The following is a 17871-nucleotide window of genomic DNA, read 5'->3' as shown; positions in this document are numbered from 1 at the left end:
CTGTGCCACTGGGAGGAAATCTAGGGTGGACTTAAAAGTGTTTAAGGAGCATTTCAACTCTGCAGCAATTTGTGAGAGAGTCCAACCAGTATCACATAAAGCCTTTATGGAAACTCTCTGCTTTATTGACAATTCTCTGGGGTACAATGACAGTTATTTCAGACCCTAAATTTGATCAGTATGTTCAATTAAGCAGAACCCTCATGGTATGCCCTTACTACAAGTACATGAGAATTCTAGAGAATGATAAGTATGCTCACCTTGACTCATTCAGTTGTCATCAGGAATCAGTGAAACATTACCATTGTGTTGAAATTTGCATTATTTTAATGCCATGGAAGAATGAGCCCCACAAAATGTAAATAATTACAAAATGTTCTCATTGTCTAACATTTTTGCACAGTGCTATATATATATATGTATGTAGCATATGTCTAGCAGACTACTTTCATACAGACACTCATTCTCTGTGCCAGGCTTAGCAAGTTAATGCAGAAAGCAGTATAGAAATAAGACCCAAAACAGAATTTAAGGGGACCTAAAAACCTTACCCCAAGATAAGTTTTAAAATTAAGATTCAGATAAAGAACCTAACTGTTATTTTGAGGGGTTAAAACTTGCATATTTTGTTGCATTTTTGTGAGATAAAAATTATTTATATATATTTTTAATTCACCAGAGTAAGCTCCTTAAAATACAAAGCCCCAGACACTTGCTAATGCTTAAGACTAGCATTGCCTGATCTCTCATTAAAATGTATTGCCTTCCAATGCTTTCAAGTTGAGTAACTTTTCAATAACTATGTTGAACAATATATGAAACTAAAAACTGAAATTCGTTAAAATTCTGTTTTTAATAATGTAATAGTAAGAAGCACTTTTTCTCTGTGGTTAACTCACAAATCATTTCTAAAATTTTCATTTTGTCATTTATTTCATAAATATATTTTGAAAAAAAATTAATAATATCTTACTGGACTTATATTTAATTTAAACTGATAGTTATTTAAAAATAGAGGTGGTTCTTTCTTCAACAGCTTCAAGGTTTAAAGCAACAAATTATGGCCTTAATAAACAGTAGCTTATCAGTTTATGTTGCAACAATTGGGGAAAATTGGTACATTTAATTTTCAATAGAAATATTTAAACCTAACGACAAATCTTCTTTCAAAGGTTCAAGACTTAAAAAGCATTCATGTCCAATCAATGAAAGATACCCAAATCAGAAATAATTCATCAGTGGATTCCTTGAGAGAACAACACAACCGACTCATTAAAGGTAATCTTTGGACAGACAAACAAAGAAGCTTCTGTAATACCATATAAGCATTTTGAAAATAAATTACATAGTTAAATACTGCATAATTTTAGGTTTTTTTTTTACCTTAATGCTAAAGTTAATTTATACTGTGGAAATGTTAAGTACAAATATGAAAAAAGAAAACTCTGCAGGGATGTGACATAAATTATCTGTTGGGAATTGATACCCATGGGGTGCAGAGTACAGCATAGCTCTTTGCTTTCAAACAAACAACTTCTGTCATTTTATGTTATGATAACGAAATATTTTTAAACAATATTCTAAAACTTTCAACAACCAAAGATGATAGTATGTTCATCAGGTAAAAAGAAACCAGCTCAGGCAATTTACAAATCAGTTTATTCTGATGTGTAAAATAATTATGTTTTGGAATAAGTTGAAGAGTATTATGTAGAAGTGTTCATTTCATGTAAATGTTTTATCATCTTTTGAATTGTGTTATTTTTAAGTAATTATCTATCCATTTAATAACCTTTCTTAAGTTTAACTATTTATTTTGAACTTTTATGTTTCACCATTATCTTCACTAGATCATGATAAATAGTTTGATATTTTTTGTGATTTATTTTTGTGGAGTTATTTTTATGAATTTAAATAATATATTCTGGTTAACATATGACAGCTGTACTCATTAATATCAGATCATAATTAAATACTTAACATATGACACTTCAGTTATTAAAATAAACGTTACAGCTTAAAAAACATTAACTTTATTAGACTTGCAAGTGCAATAATATATCATTTAACTGTTATAAACCTATCTTTCCTCACATACAAACCTTCTACAAACATACATATTTTAGCAGTGAGTAAATGTTATTTTCAGTTAGATGGTTTAGTCAAATTCACCTCATGAAAGGCACAGTTTTATTGAACTGTATTAAACTATTTATTATTTATTTTAAATATGTATTTATTATTAAACTGTAAAAAATATATATTGTCATTCATCATCGTTGAATAGTAATAGTTAAATAATCTGAAGATAAAATGTTGTCACTTTGTTTTGTTGCTGATCTTAAATATCATCTTGTATTATCATTGCATTTTTCTCTACAATGTTTTAACTTTCTAGATTTATCTAGCATTAATTTTATAAGGTACGTGCAATAAAGCAATGTGTCTTCTTTTTCCCCATTCCTTTCCCTTTAGATCTGGAAAGAGATTTTGTCAACCAACTCCATCAAACTATGGAAGATCACAAGAAGGTTCAGGCCTCCTTAAAACAGCAGTTGAAAGAGCTGAGAAAGCATTGTAAGGATCTCCAACAGGAGAAGAAACAGATGGAAGGAACACTACAACAGGACACTAGTACTAAGTTACAAGTACGTTCACTATCTAATATAATCATATCTTAAATAAAAGTAACCATGTCGACATTTCACAACTTATTGACATGTGACTCTAGTGGTATATTAATGAAAAACTGACCACAACATACTAATATTTTACTTTACGAAATCCGATATCACACGTACGGTTTGAAATCAATAATTATAGCAGAGTTGTTTCTTTTTATTTCGAAGTTAAGCACAAAACTTCACAATGGACTATCTGTGCTCTGCCCACCATGAGTATTGAAACCGAGTTTCTAGACCACTGTGCTACATGAGGAGGAGGGGCATTTACAGCAGAAAATCAGATTTTTTTACTCTCTAAAGTCTAAGACAATAGTTCATATGATCAATATGAATTCTTTCTGTGAACATAAACATTATTTTTCATGTAAACGTTAGATTTTGAGCTCTTATACAAACTGTATTAACGAAAACGTTTACAGTTGAACAAAAATCAGTGACGGCGCCAGGATATTTTCGTTGGGGGGGAGCTGAGGTAAACTGTGGAGGGCTTCCCAAAATGCCATCAATATGAAGTATAAATGGTAAATTATAATAATGTAAATATCAAGGTACATTTCAGAAAGGTGTGCTATTTTGAACTGCGTTTTCAATGCAGTTTTCATTGGAAACTCATACTCTGATTAATAATTTATTATTACAAATTAGAAATAATCTGTTTATGAAAATATGCGAAAATGTAAAAGAGGAAGTTCACCTAAATTCCACCCAGCTGACCTTCACAGAAAGGCTGGTTTCTTCATAAGTTCACATTATTCATACAGGACAAACTGTGATTGTGATATTGTTCTTATTATCATAAGTGTGACAAGCACCTGTTACAATAATGTAACTACTACATTACATTAAATTAGGTACTTCTAAATAGCCCAATGACAATTTTAAAATTCAGTCTAGAATTGTTTAGAAATATTATCTGGTCAGTTAACATGTAAGGTTATTATCTAATCATAAGTATAACTAATTGGATTGTAAGTCACAAATTTAAGTGTATGCCACAATCATCAGTACAATTTTGGATGGCTGATACACAATGCAAAATGATCTCACAGAGGACATAACACTAGCTAAATGCTTCATAGTTTTGACCTATACACAATACACTTATACATGCATGCTATGTTTTACTTTTCAATAAAAGATAAATGAAATTGATAGGCAAATCCCTGTGAAACCTTTGGTTTATCAAGTAAAATCCCTGATGATCTGTTGTACCTTGAAATCAACGTGGTTGTCTAATCTTCGTCAAAGCTCAAGATAGAATGGCATTACACAGGGAGCAGCAAAACAGCTTATGAGTTTCAGTGAATTCAGTACGTTGCTATGGGACGCATAACACATATATCCGTCTTAATGAAGACGTTGAGTTCTTCAGATCTATGTCTCTTTGATGTTAATTATTAAGCAACAACGACGATTGTGTTTTCCATATTTTATGAATATATGTAGGTAACAATACTGGGGGGTTAAGGGGGGCTTGGCTCAGTTTTGGGGGGCTCAAGCCCTCCCTTGGCGCTGCCACTGAACAACAACATGTGATTTTTTATTTTATAAAGTCTAATACCAAGGTTAGGAGCAGTGAGAGATTTAAATTAACGGAATGACCACAGGACTATACTTGCTGTTTAGGATATCATCTCATAATAGAGTAAGTGAAGTTACTTGTGTAGGTTAGGAATGGGTACTTTTTGGTTATCAGCTAACAACAAACTATAAGTGTAATGGTAATCCACTATCTGAAACTTATAGTAATTAATGCTAGTACAGATAACTGTTTTGTTATTATAATAAAATATGTCTATGAAATTAGAATTGTCTTGATTGTGTGACTTTAAACACCAAAAACTGTAACATTTAGTTTTATAGCAAATCATGAACAATAGCTATATGTACACGTTTTATAAACTTGCTGTAAAATCACCTTACTGCGTTTAACAAATACAGGCTACAAAGTTTTCATAACAACTGGTGTTAAAATACCTATAGATGTTGTTGATATCTTCCTCTAATAAATACATGTCATTATAACTTTCCATATGTTACCCTTAGTTAATACCCCCATCCAGACTTATGCTGCTAGAAATGAGATTTCGATACCCACAGTGAGCAGAGCACAGATAGTCCTTTACCTAGCTTTGTGCTTGATAACAAACAACATTATTATTAAACTATATTTATAAAACGTATTATTTAACTTTAATTCATCAGTTTTTGGTGGTGTACAACATTTACAAGTTGTTCAAATGGGCGACCTGTCTGGTCATTAAACAACATTTCTACCAACTTCGGTAGAGTAAGAAATTCATCAAAACATCGTCGAATCCCCAGTCCATCAGACAACTTATTTATTTCAACAACTTTTAAACATAGAGCAGACTAACGTATCTTTCATAAAAGCATCACTATCTACGTCTACTACTACTAAGTGAAATATTTTTTCACGTGTGGTATTTCACAGTTAAGCTAGAAGAGTGGTTAGCTGTTTTTACTGAACATCTAACTAGCAATACTTCTAAGTTTAATAACAAACTTGTATTGCTGAAACTAGCTTTGTACTTCGTGATATCTCACGTTATGTGTGAGGTATAGAAAACTAAAGTAACACGTACTTAAGTAGGACGATATGAACAATAAACTACAATTATTTTCATTGTGCATTATGAGGGTGAAGTAGGAAAAGCGAGATGGTTTGTACTAAGTACAAATAGACATCAACAACATTAATTAGGTATTTTAATACTAGCATAATGTTTGTGTTAAGAATAGGATATTAAAACATAAAGCCTTACAGGTATGTTAGTCACTGTTTAAGTCACGTAGTCCATAAGGTAATGTAAAATGAGTTGAGAGGATATTTATAAATCATGGTAGTTGAGCCACAATGTATAACTGCAAACATTGTTGGAGAAAATATAACTCTGAATTCGATAAATGAGGAGCTTCTTAAATCTACGTTAATCACATCTTTTGCCAACTTTTGAAATGTGTTTCAAAACTATCCACCGTAATTAACGTTAAAAAGTAAAACTAAAGTAAACTTACTTGCATACAGGACATGAATACTATGGTGTTTGAGACTGTTCGGTGTAAATGTAACATCGACATAAGCACTGGTTTCCGATTTTTATCTCAGGAATGTTGACAAAATAGATAATGAAATCCCAGGTCACGATAGTTTTTTTTTTTACCTTTAACAAATAGTTTCTGACCCAACGGCAACATAACTGACAGAACACTTTGTAAGAGCCATATCCGACACTTGGTTTTTTGTGTGTGTGTGTGTAAAAATCAGAGGAAAGTGTGTTAATGTACAAGGATCCCTTGTATATACGCTAATCTATAACTGAATAACATCCAAGAAGTTATGGTTGATTTTTTTTCTTTAGAACTTGGTAATAATTTCTCCCTGATTCAGACAATGGTCATGTCGGTGTTGTAATGCATTATCTATGAAAAAATCACCATCTTCGAAAATTTGGTGAAAACTTTGAGGAAATGCTGAGGCAACGTACAAGAATCTCTGAGTGTTTGTTCTTGTTACGATGGAGACTAAATCAGATTCAAAGGTAACCCGCAAAGGTAAAGTAGCAAAACGTCCGGGTGTTACAAGTGTAGGAGTTTGTAGATGAGACAACGATGACACACCATGTTCCTCAAAAGGTTACCTATAAGAGAGGTTAGATAAGCTACAGCGAAAGAAGTACTATCAAGCGTCCAGAAAGAAATACATTTACGTATAAGATCGATGAATCCGACGTCATAGTCTCAAGTGGGAAAGACAGCGTGGCGAGAGTCTCGACATTGGGAAGACGTAGAACGATTCAAGGTCAAGTAAGGAGTACGAAAAGGCTGAGTGTAATGTAAGAATATTATAGGAGTTAAAGGAAAGAGGAGTGTTAAAATAATGGTGAAATACCATGACCATAGCATGCAGGTGGTCCACTTTAGTAGAAAAGAAACAACTCGGATCAAGGAAAACAGCAGAGTACAAAAAAGAAGTCCCTAGGTTTTACCCTACACGGCCATGTGTTTCACTCCTAGACTTCTGAACTTTGTGTTTGAGGGAATATCCCACACCTACCGAAGTAGCAGTATCTTTCACTGTTGAGTAAGGGACTACTTATTAAAAAGAAAAGTCGTATTTCCATGATTAATCAATATATTTGGAAAGAAAAGTAAATTGTTTCTGAATTTAAAAATACAAACATTTCTAACTCATTTGACACTGATTTTGGTTCATAGGACCTCGTGTTTTTTTTACTTTAATTGATGAGTTATCTAAAGAAAAAGGAGAGATAAGAATAGTTTTTTTTAAATTTCCAGTTGGAAAATCTAATACACAGTAAAAGGAAACTAAAAAACATAATTATTCTAATACACAGTAAAAATGAAACTAAGAAACATAATTATTCTAATACACAGTAAAATGAAACTTTATTCTAATACACAGTAAAAGGAAACTAATTATTCTAATACACAGTAAAAATGAAACTAAGAAACATAATTATTCTAATACACAGTAAAAATGAAACTAAGAAACATAATTATTCTAATACACAGTAAAAATGAAACTAAGAAACATAATTATTCTAATACACAGTAAAAATGAAACTAAGAAACAATTATTCTAATATACAGTAAAAATGAAACTAAGAAACGTAATTATTCTAATACACACTAAAAATGAAACTAAGAAACATAATTATTCTAATATACAGTAAAAATAAAACCAAGAAACATAATTAACCAATACACGAAATGCCCAACGAGAAATAGAATATTACCAGGAATAAATGTCATGTTTATATCACACAGTGGGTCCTTGCCCAGAAGAGTACATTACAAAAAGAAGTGGATAGCCTGAGAATTGTGCTGGAGTTGAAAACTACAGAAATGCACCAGCTTCGTAAAGATAATTTGGAGATGAAAAAGGAGGTACTGTGTTTAATTTATTTTTTTCATTTCAGAAATACCTTAAATAATCTCAATTAGCTGACAGTTTATTACAGTTCTGAACAAGGAAGTGCTGGACTTAGCTTCTGTTATCCTGCTCAAGATTTTCAGCTTTGGTACTAACTGTTGAAGCTTAATATAATTTTAAGCACTGATTATGCACTGATTTGGACTATCAAAAATTGGATCAGTAGTTAGGTTACCGTAAAGATATAAGCGTTAAACCTCTTTCCTGTAAATAAATGCCATCCAAATCACCCTAAACATGGTTGTCTTTTTCTAACCCTTGAATACATGTTCGACTGTTTTAACTGTAGATTATTAACTTGGATATTTCATTCCTTTATTTTCTTCTCTTTTTTATCATTACATTAAAAGTTTTAATTGGTTTCATAATTGATACATTTGTAGTTTGTAACTGTTAGTATGTGTCAATACATATTTCTTCATGAATATCCCTTCAGAGAAAATTTGGGCAGACAAGTGTATACGTAAAACGAGTTGTTAATGGACCATATATATATATGTAGAAAGTTTGTTTTTTTACGTATAATTTCTAACGGCCAGCAGATATGAAGATCAAAGCTATCAGCTCGAAATGGGGTGTAAAATCTCCCAACATATATAAGTCCATTAAAAATACCTTCCGTCAATATTATATTTAAAATGTTCAATATTTAAAATTGTTTTCTCTGTAATAATGAATTAAACTTTGAAATAAAATTTTGTTTTCTATATAAAATCGCTAGTTAGAGAAGCTTCCGATTGCTGAGAAGAAGATAGAAATATTAAGAAGAAGGAATGAAGATTTACAAGCCCTGATTGATGAAAAGGTTCAGGTTGAAAGGTAAATATGTCAAGCGTACTTTAGTAAAGATTAGTTTTAAAATCAAACCATGGTGATAGGACAAATGATGGACTCGTTTTGTTGGAAAGTTTCTGGAAATAAGAAAGTCTTATGCTCACCGGTGCTATTCTTCTATACCTTAACATTAGTTTTATAACTTCAGCTTTTAAAATATCAACAGCATAATAATGCAAGACTATCATTACATTTTGCACAAACTAAGAAATGAATAATTATTATTTGTTTGTTTTGAATTTCGCCCAAAGCTACTCGAGGGCTATTTGCACTATCCGTCGCTAATTTAGCAGTGTAAGACTAGAGGGAAGGCAGCTATTCATCACCATCCACTGCCAACTCTTGGGCTACTCTTTTACCGACGAATAGTGAGATTGACCGTCACATTATAACGCGCCCCACGGCTGAAAGGGCGAGTATGTTTGGTGCGACGGAGATTTGAACGCCTTAGCCCACTTGGCCATGCCGGGCCGTAATAATTATGAAGAGTGTTTTTTTATAAGCAAGATTTCACAGTTGAGCGTATCATGACTCAAAAACAGTATACCAAGAGAGATGAAACTGCACAATTACGTAGATACCACAGTTCTCACATGTTGTCACCAGAGACGCCATTGTGAATTCTTTCGCATATTTCCCATGGGTTAAAATGGTCTGTCTATCGCAGTGCAACACATTAAACTATGTAACTGACAAATGTGAAGAGAGGTGAATTAGTGCGATGTTATGACACATAGGCAGTATTGATAGTTAATGACCAATAACCTACAAATATCTTATAGACTAATGAAAAACATTTCACCATTTATGGAAGGTCAACACGCAGAACTAATCCAAATGTACAATTTTTTATACATGTTCATGATATTAAGGTGACAGTACGGTTTAGTTTCACAGTTACTGGACCATACTTTTTTGATGAACTACTAATCAGTGCCACATGGCACCAAGCAATGCTCACAACTAATGTGGCTTCTATGCTTCAGCAACGAAACGTGATAGATGTTACGATTTTCAAGGAGAGTGATGCCCAACCGCACATTGATAACCATGTTAAACACATCTGGCAAAACCGCGTTCAGGAAAGAATAATTTCACGTTACTTTCCTTAAGAATGACCACCTTGTTCACCAAGTCTAACACCTGGTGATTTCTGTTTGTGTGGATACTTGAATTTACCCTTGTACCATGGAATGCCTCGCACAGTTTCAAACTTCCTGGATGCATATCTCAAGGAAGTAGCCAGCATACCAGATGTTGTTGTAATGTTCGTAGTCATATGGATGAAATGTGTTCTGGACTTTGGAGGAACACATTTCGAAGAGTTGTTGTTATTGTTTAGACATTAGGTCATAGTGGCGTCCATGTTGGTAAGTAACAACTGTGGCGTTTTTACAGTACTATATTATTAAGATACCTGCGCAGCATTAACTTCCTTTGCCATACCGTTTGTGAGATATGACGCACTGAACTTCGAAACTTTTTATATACTAACCCTGATCTTGTCCTTTCGTTGAATGTTTTAACTGTAATCTTTTGATGCATTTCCGAAAGCTTTCTGAGTGGCCTATAAATATATTCCCAAAATCTTTCTGAATGACATTTAGATATATTCATGAAAGCTTTCTAAATAATCTTTATATATTCCCGAGAACTTTCTGAATGACCTTTAGATATATTCATGAAAACTTTGTAAATGAGTTTTATATATTCCCAAGAATTTTCTGAATAACCTTTAGATATATTCCTGAAAACTTTGTAAATAATCTTTATATATTTCCGAGAACTTTCTGAATGACCTTTAGATATATTCCTGAAAACTTTGTAAATAACCTTTATATATTCCCAGGAATTTTCTGAATAACCTTTAGATGTATTCCTGAAAACTTTGTAAGTAATCTTTATATTGGGTTGAGGAATAATTTGTGAGCGTTTTTTTAAGTTAAAAAAATATATTCATAAATGAAACGCTTTCGCAAAATATTTCATGTCATTTGGTAGATAATTGTTTGCTCTAATAGATGGTGTGTTTGATTTTCATATGTTTTTAATTTTTGCTTTCAATTACAGCTCATTAAATGGAATGTCAAGGGGACAAAATCGAGCATTTTCGACACCATCTGCTTTTCGCATTTAATTTCTTGCAATTTCGTTTAAAACAATGCATACTATATACCTAGGTATTACACGAAATAAAGTATCATAATAAATGTTTTGGGTGTAATGTGTTCATGCATTGAAGTATTGTATAGTCTTGCATGTAATGCTTGAATGAAATTAGTTAAAAACGCTCACGAATTATTCCTCAACCTATTATATTCCAGAGAACTTTCTGAATGTCCTTTAGATATATTCCTCAAAGTAGTGAATTATTGTGTACGTAGTTACGGCAGCAATGCATCTTGTTCTTTTTTGTCGTGTTGATTTCATTACCTTCTGATTTTGGTTTTAAAAACGTCCAAACCAAGCAAGTCTAGCTATGCAATATACCACGTGCAACTCTTGTGTTATTGTAAAAATTGAATTTGTAAATCATATTATGCATTATTACTTGTTTATGAAACATTTCTACACTATGATCAACATGAAATGGTGTATAGTACATGATACAGCAACAAACAAATAGTTCATGAAAAATCCACATACAGATTATTAACGAATGGATTTATTTTGCATATGAGAGAACCTCTGTTACAAAGAATATAGGTCTGGTATAGGTTTAAGAAGACTATTTTATTTCATAAATATCCTTGTTTTTCTGTTCTATATTTGTTACATGTTGTGAGTTATATGCACAACTGATTATATAGCTACATGTTCAATCTAGCCAAATCAATTCTATTTTATAAACACATCTAATATGTGCAAAACAAATATTTTCAGCAGTTTAACAATAAGGAAATATTTATGTGTCCTCGAGATCAACACTGTGTCATTTTCTCTCACAAGACTTCTCCAAGCTGTTTTGTCCTGCGTCTGTTCTTTAACATTCCTTGCCTTCCTTTACTACTAGAGAGCTCTATTATACCATCTTTTCACCTTATTTTTAATCTTATTTCATAATTTATTAATTATTTCATAATTTATCAATTATTTTATAATTTATTAATTATTTTATAATTTCAGTCAATTGCCATTAATTTAGTTTTTTTTGCCAACCTTTGTTCCTCCGTCTTTCATACACGTCCTGTTTAGATCAACACTCTCCTTTCCCAGTTCTAAAAAACTAGTAAATTTTAATGACCATCTCTTCCAGGTAGTGGAGAGTAAATTGTTTATTTAGTCTATAACAACCTTATTTTAGGCTGTTTCGCTTCAGGACTCCAACTTCAGTTTCCTCTTCCCTAAATTATTATCCAGTTTGCAACTATTCAATAGTTTTCTCGGTTCCCACCCAACTGTATTACAAAAGAATTAAAATGAATCACAAAAATGACCAATTAGCAAACGATGAACTCTGAAAATGAAATGGATCTGAAGCTTTTCCAAGATGTGACTAAAACCAATGTACCTACATTCTCGTCACACCAAACATACCCGCCCTTTCAGTAGGGGCGTTATAAAGTGATGTTCAATTCTACTATCCGTTAATAAAAGCTTAGCAAGTGGTGGTGATGACTTGCTGCCTTCTCTTTAATCTTTCACTTCTAAATTAGGGTTACCTTACACATAAAGCTTTTGTGGAGCTTTGCACGAAATTCAAACCCTTGTGTATTCTTCTAAGTAACGACACATAAATATTTGAGTTTAATTCACACTTTACGTTTTCAGAGCATACTTTTGTTTTACTGTGTATTGTCTCAGTATTTTTCAAATAGGTTTAGACAAAAATAATCATTTGAAAGAATTGAAAAATAACCTAATGATATCTTATCCTTTTTCCTTTTTGCTATAACCCTTGACAACTGACTAATGAAAGTCAGCTTTTTTTTGCTATAACCCTAGACAACTGACTATTGAAAATCAACTTTTTTTTTTTTGCTATAACCCTAGACAACTGACTATTGAAAATCAACTTTTTTTTCTTTTTGCTATAACCCTAGACAACTGACTATTGAAAATCAACTTTTTTTTCTTTTGCTATAACCCTAGAAAACTGACTGGTGAAAATCAGCTTTTTTTCTTTTTGCTATAACCCTAGACAACTGAGTAGTGAAAATCAGCTTTTTTTTTTTTTTGCTATAACCCTAGACAACTGACTGGTGAAAATCAGCTTTTTTCTTTTTGCTATAACCCTAGACAACTGACTAGTGAAAATCAGCTTTTTTTCCTTTTTGCTATAACCCTAGACAACTGACTGGTGAAAATCAGCTTTTTTCTTTTTGCTATAACCCTAGACAACTGACTAGTGAAAATCAGCTTTTTGTTCTTTTTATTATAACCCTAGACAACTGACTAGTGAAAATCAGTTTTTTTTATTTTTGCTATAACCCTAGACAACTGACTAGTGAAAGTCAACAACTGAAAGAAGAGTTTGAAAAGGAATCAAAGATGAACTCGAGGCTGTCTATGGAAAAAGAAGAACTACAATGGAAGTTGAAGCAAACAATGGAAGCAAGTGTTTTACTTTCAACAATGACTGATTGTATGTACTGATTATCTTCAGTTTACTCAAATTTAGAATGTGAATAATTTATGAGTTATAATTTGATTTTGTTGATTTTCAATTACGTGATAACGTACCTACATAATACAAGAATTTCTCTGAAGATAAAGTTCTGAACGAGAGTTTTATTTGTAAATGTATTTGGTTGTAGAAGTGCTCTATAATTAAAAATAGGATAAAATTATTTGTAATAATGAATAAATGAAACTGCAAACTCTAGATAATCTTTTATAGTTGTTTTACTTGTTCAACCTTAAGGCTTTTCGAAAAGCCTTCATCAGAAACATACACTAAAATAACTTTGAAACTACAGAGTTCATGGTTGTTTCATTTATTCATAAATGTGCGTACTACACTTCGATCAACATTACACCAAGTGAGAAGTTACTTTAAACTCGTTACGTTATACTAATTAAATTATATTTATTATTTTTCAAAATTATGGTTGTTTAACACAAGTTATAGTAACGGTGGGAATTTCATTAAACTGTAATTACAAAAAATATTTTCATAAGGAGAAATAATAGCAATAATATAAACATTATTAACTTATTTTACTTTTAAGATTTATAACTCAGTGTATTTTATGATTAAGAATGAAAAAAATTAAATTAAATTAATGACCGCTGTTTATTAGACACTAGTAGCTTTCAGTGGAATAAATGTGAATTATGATTTAACACTGAACACAGCTTTCGAAACACAATAGAAGTAAACTACATAAAGAAACTAAAACTACCAAGGTTTATATCCTTTACGTGGAAAAAGTAGTTTATAGTATTTAATTAATGAAATGAAGAACAATAAGGAACCGTATTATTCTTCGTTGTTTTTCATTTTTACCCAATAATATTAGTGTTCAAATTTATCCAAGTTAATACTTTTACGTGTAGTATGGTAATTGTAATTTCATAATCGTGTTTGAAACTATTTCAGAATACACAGCTATTTACATTCGTAGATGAAAACTTAAAGAGCTAAGTACATAATACGTTTGTAAAACAAATATTTATTTTTAATTGTTTTTTATCAAAAGCATCTTCAAACGTTCTGGATAAGCTTCTACAAGATGACTCTTTATTGAGATCTCCAGTCAGGATGTCTGTCTACTTGAATGAACACGACACTAGTCCATCCAATGGAGAAAAAATTCTTTTCCTCGGCCACTCAGCACTGGACGATTAACTCCAAATAATTCATCATCTGGTGAAAAATGTCACTCTTCAGCTTCTAGACGTTCTTCTTCAAAAGCTAAAGTAAAAAGGTCTAAACAATTAGAATCTAGCTCTGAAACACCAAATCTGTCACATTTAAGTAACTTACCAACTCAAAAAGAAAATGAACTTGACTATGGATCTTACACTGATAACAATGGAGTGAAACATGTAATGAACAGTAACTTTCTAGCTTATGATCCAGAATCTCACACTCTGGATTCGTACGAATTGCCTATCGATAAGAGAATTTCGGGAAATAATCAGGTCTTAACTGAAACTGCTAGTTTTAAAGAATATGAATATGAAGATGATCATTCAAACCAAGATATGGGTCTTAATCATCAAAATGTGTCATCATCGTCTCAGAAGACTTTAGATGATGTTCCGGATCAGGACTTAGTGATAAAACAAACTGATAACGAAGAAGATGGACTAACAGACAGTCAGGGGTCATTCTTACAAGAAAGTACTCAAACAGAAAATCTTTGTCCAGAGAGTATGACATCATCAAGTTGTTCTTGGTCATCTGCAGCAGACAATGGTCAAGTTAAAGAAATGTGGATGGCCTTTTCTTCTGCTGATTTAGCATTTAGTGAACAGTCTAGTGATGGTAATGAAACCAACCAATACAAGACTTCAGATTTAGAACATATCCAAAGACGAGCGGGCTACCAAACTGGAAAGTGCTCGCCTCGTTATTTTGCTGGAGAAGCTATGAGCCAAGTAAAGAGTATTGGTAGTGTTTGTCACAAAACGACAGGTGTTGAAAACTTGGATGGAAACTTGAAGCATACCACTGATACCACAAGTAAGTGACCCTGGGAACCTTACAGTCTCACTCGGAATAAAGAAAAATTATTGTGAAGTTAAGTAAATTGATAACCCGGAATTGGATTTGATTTTAGCAGTTTGCCGCTTTGACAAAAGTGCTTAAATTGTATTTTCCATTAAGTTTTAAGTTTTGTTGCAGGTGTACCAATATTCTAGTTCGATATGTTGCAACTGCAGTCATTCTGTTCATTGTTGAACGATATACGATATACAAATTAGTTCCTTTAACAAGAACGTCACAGTAAGAATGCCTGCTCCTTTTATTTTAATGTAGAGCTCCTAATTCTACACAAAGGAGTATATAATGTTCAATAACAAATTACAAATTACTTGTCATATCGTCTACTGTGGAAAATATCATTGTTGTTAAAAATGTTAAAGACAGATCGTATTTACTCGAAAGTATCCAAAGCTTATTTATTTTTACTGAAATGCCAACAAAACTTCACAAACTTGTCTATTACGCCTAATGTTGTGAACTACATGACGAACAAAAATTAATCATAAACAAAAATGTTGTTGTCATCTGGGCTGATAGCTGTAAAGATGTATACGTTGTGTATTGTGTAAATGTTTGAACGAGAAAAAGTAACAAGTTTCCATTGAATTTTGAAAGTTATTATAATTTGATGCTTGTTTCATAAATCCATACAAATATTTAACTTACTTTTATTAAAGTTGTATAGGCGTGACATCTGGTGCTTACCTATTAGAATGTAGTTAGCGTTGATTTATTATACCACATTCCATGAAGTTTCAAATTTAGTGTAGATTGTAGAATATATAGAACACGTTATTAGTATATACATATATTTATATGTATATGTGTATGCTAGAATACAAAAACCCATTACTTCTACGATAATATTTTGCATGTTAAGTGAAATTTTTAATATTTCAACTAATATTGAACGGTGTTATTATCATTATGGGCACTGTATATGCCTTTCTTATTAAAATCTTATAGTAGCAGTTCTTGGTACTACCACGCCCTCTTAGAATAATTTAGGAAAGGAATAGCTTTCAAGACTGTAAAATTATAATTTTTGCTTTGTTATTTAATTGTACTGCCTCAATACGTTAACAACAAGTGTTATGTTTAACTCATTGGATTAAAGTAAAAAAGTGTTGTAACTATATATATATATATCAAGTGTTTGCAAATCAGTGAAATAAATATTTAATTATTATTTTAAAACTCTGCGAATTATTCTATAAGTTTTTAACTAAATAAAATTAGACGATGTTTAATGAAGTAATGCACTGTGATGTTGTGAGACAATAAACGTTTAGTTGAAACACTAATAATCGTATGTACTTACCATTAATTATTGTATTTTGTTGTAGTTAACACTTAGAGTTAATTTTATGGATAAACCAAGGTTATGCACATCTTATGTAGCAAACACAGCAATTATTTTCTTGGGGCTAAGCACAAAAACTACACAAAGGTTATCTGTGTTCTGCTCACCACAGGTATCGAAATACAGTTTCTAAAGTTATAATTCTACAGACGTACCGTTGTGCCACTGGAGGGTGGGCACATCAATATTCCACAAAACCTTTTTAAAACTAATTTGAATATCAATATAATTTTGTTCATTGCAAACTAGAGTTTATTACTAGACATTTCTATTGAGGTAAATAAAATCTGAAAGGTTCAGATCGTATTAAATTAATATCTATCATTATTGAATTTAATTTTTTTCAAACTGAACTACCAATGGTAAATAAACAATGTACATAAATCAACAGGTGAATTATTAAAATCTTAAAATTTGGAATAGTACACATGTACGAATTACATCTTAATTCTTGTAGTTCAATACGTTTTCTAGCATCTTTATTCTTCTGTGTTTTTTATTAACACATACACTTCACTCTTAACCTTCCAAAACATTATTAAAAGGTACAGACTTTATTAATAGTATCAATGATACTGTTAATAAAGTCTCAAGAGTACAATCAAAATCATTGTTTGTAAATTTGTTCATTTTAGGTGAATGTTTCTGGAATAAAATTGGTTCTTTAATATTTCAGTCTTGAAAGCGATTACTTTTAATTGAGATTTTAACACCTGATAAGACTTTGTGTACTTGTGGTAACCTAATTTATTTTTCCATTATGCTCAGCAATAGCTTTATTACTATTGAGGTATTGGATGCCACGAATGTGTTCGTATGTTCTGTTATATACGGGTGGACTTACTTCATTTGTATATACATGCTAGAGCATCGACCACAAGTTACATCATAAATAACATTTTTACAACAGTGACGATGATGTAGTCCATATTTAACGGATATACGTATTATTTTTTCGTATTACGTTTCTCTTTCTTACATATTGAACCTGTTACTAAGGGCCTAAGAAAAATGCTTGTTTTGTTTTTTATTTCAATGTTTAAGTCTAATGTTCTATCTATTATCTTCAGTTTTGCAGTGATATTATTATCTATAAACAGTGAGTGATACTCAACTAACCTGAGCTTTAAGTGTGTTTTCCTTGAGGCCATGTGGTTAAGGCGCTCGTCTCGTAGACGGAGGGTCGCGGGTTCGAATCTCTGTCACACCAAACATGCTCGCCCTTTCAGACGTGTTGGTCAAGAGAATAGAATTACGATTAAGGAGGTGCGAGTCATTATGTAACTGTTCCAGACAATGATACGTACATGGACTAAAATGCAATAAATGATCCAGAGGTCTTTCCAAAACCAATCAT

At 31.8% G+C, this 17871-nt stretch overlaps 1 protein-coding gene across 1 annotated transcript in view; it reads left to right on the top strand.

The window, feature by feature from the left end:
• The window catches only part of LOC143236684 (uncharacterized), a 43234-nt gene extending 26886 nt beyond the window's left edge, over positions 1–16348 (top strand). Inside the window, exons 6-11 of the mRNA XM_076475098.1 lie at positions 1173–1278; positions 2476–2648; positions 7497–7616; positions 8384–8481; positions 12933–13081; positions 14139–16348. Of these exons, the coding sequence (XP_076331213.1) occupies positions 1173–1278; positions 2476–2648; positions 7497–7616; positions 8384–8481; positions 12933–13081; positions 14139–14287 (795 nt within the window). The 3' untranslated portion in view covers positions 14288–16348. The remainder of the gene's footprint in view (positions 1–1172; positions 1279–2475; positions 2649–7496; positions 7617–8383; positions 8482–12932; positions 13082–14138) is intronic.
• The last annotated feature ends 1523 nt before the right edge of the window (positions 16349–17871 follow it).

This window comes from Tachypleus tridentatus, chromosome 13 (assembly GCF_004210375.1).
Source record: "Tachypleus tridentatus isolate NWPU-2018 chromosome 13, ASM421037v1, whole genome shotgun sequence".
In the NCBI taxonomy this organism is placed as follows: Eukaryota; Metazoa; Arthropoda; class Merostomata; order Xiphosura; family Limulidae; genus Tachypleus; species Tachypleus tridentatus.
Note: the sequence above shows the minus strand (reverse complement) of the source record. Positions and strands in the feature narration are given on the sequence as shown.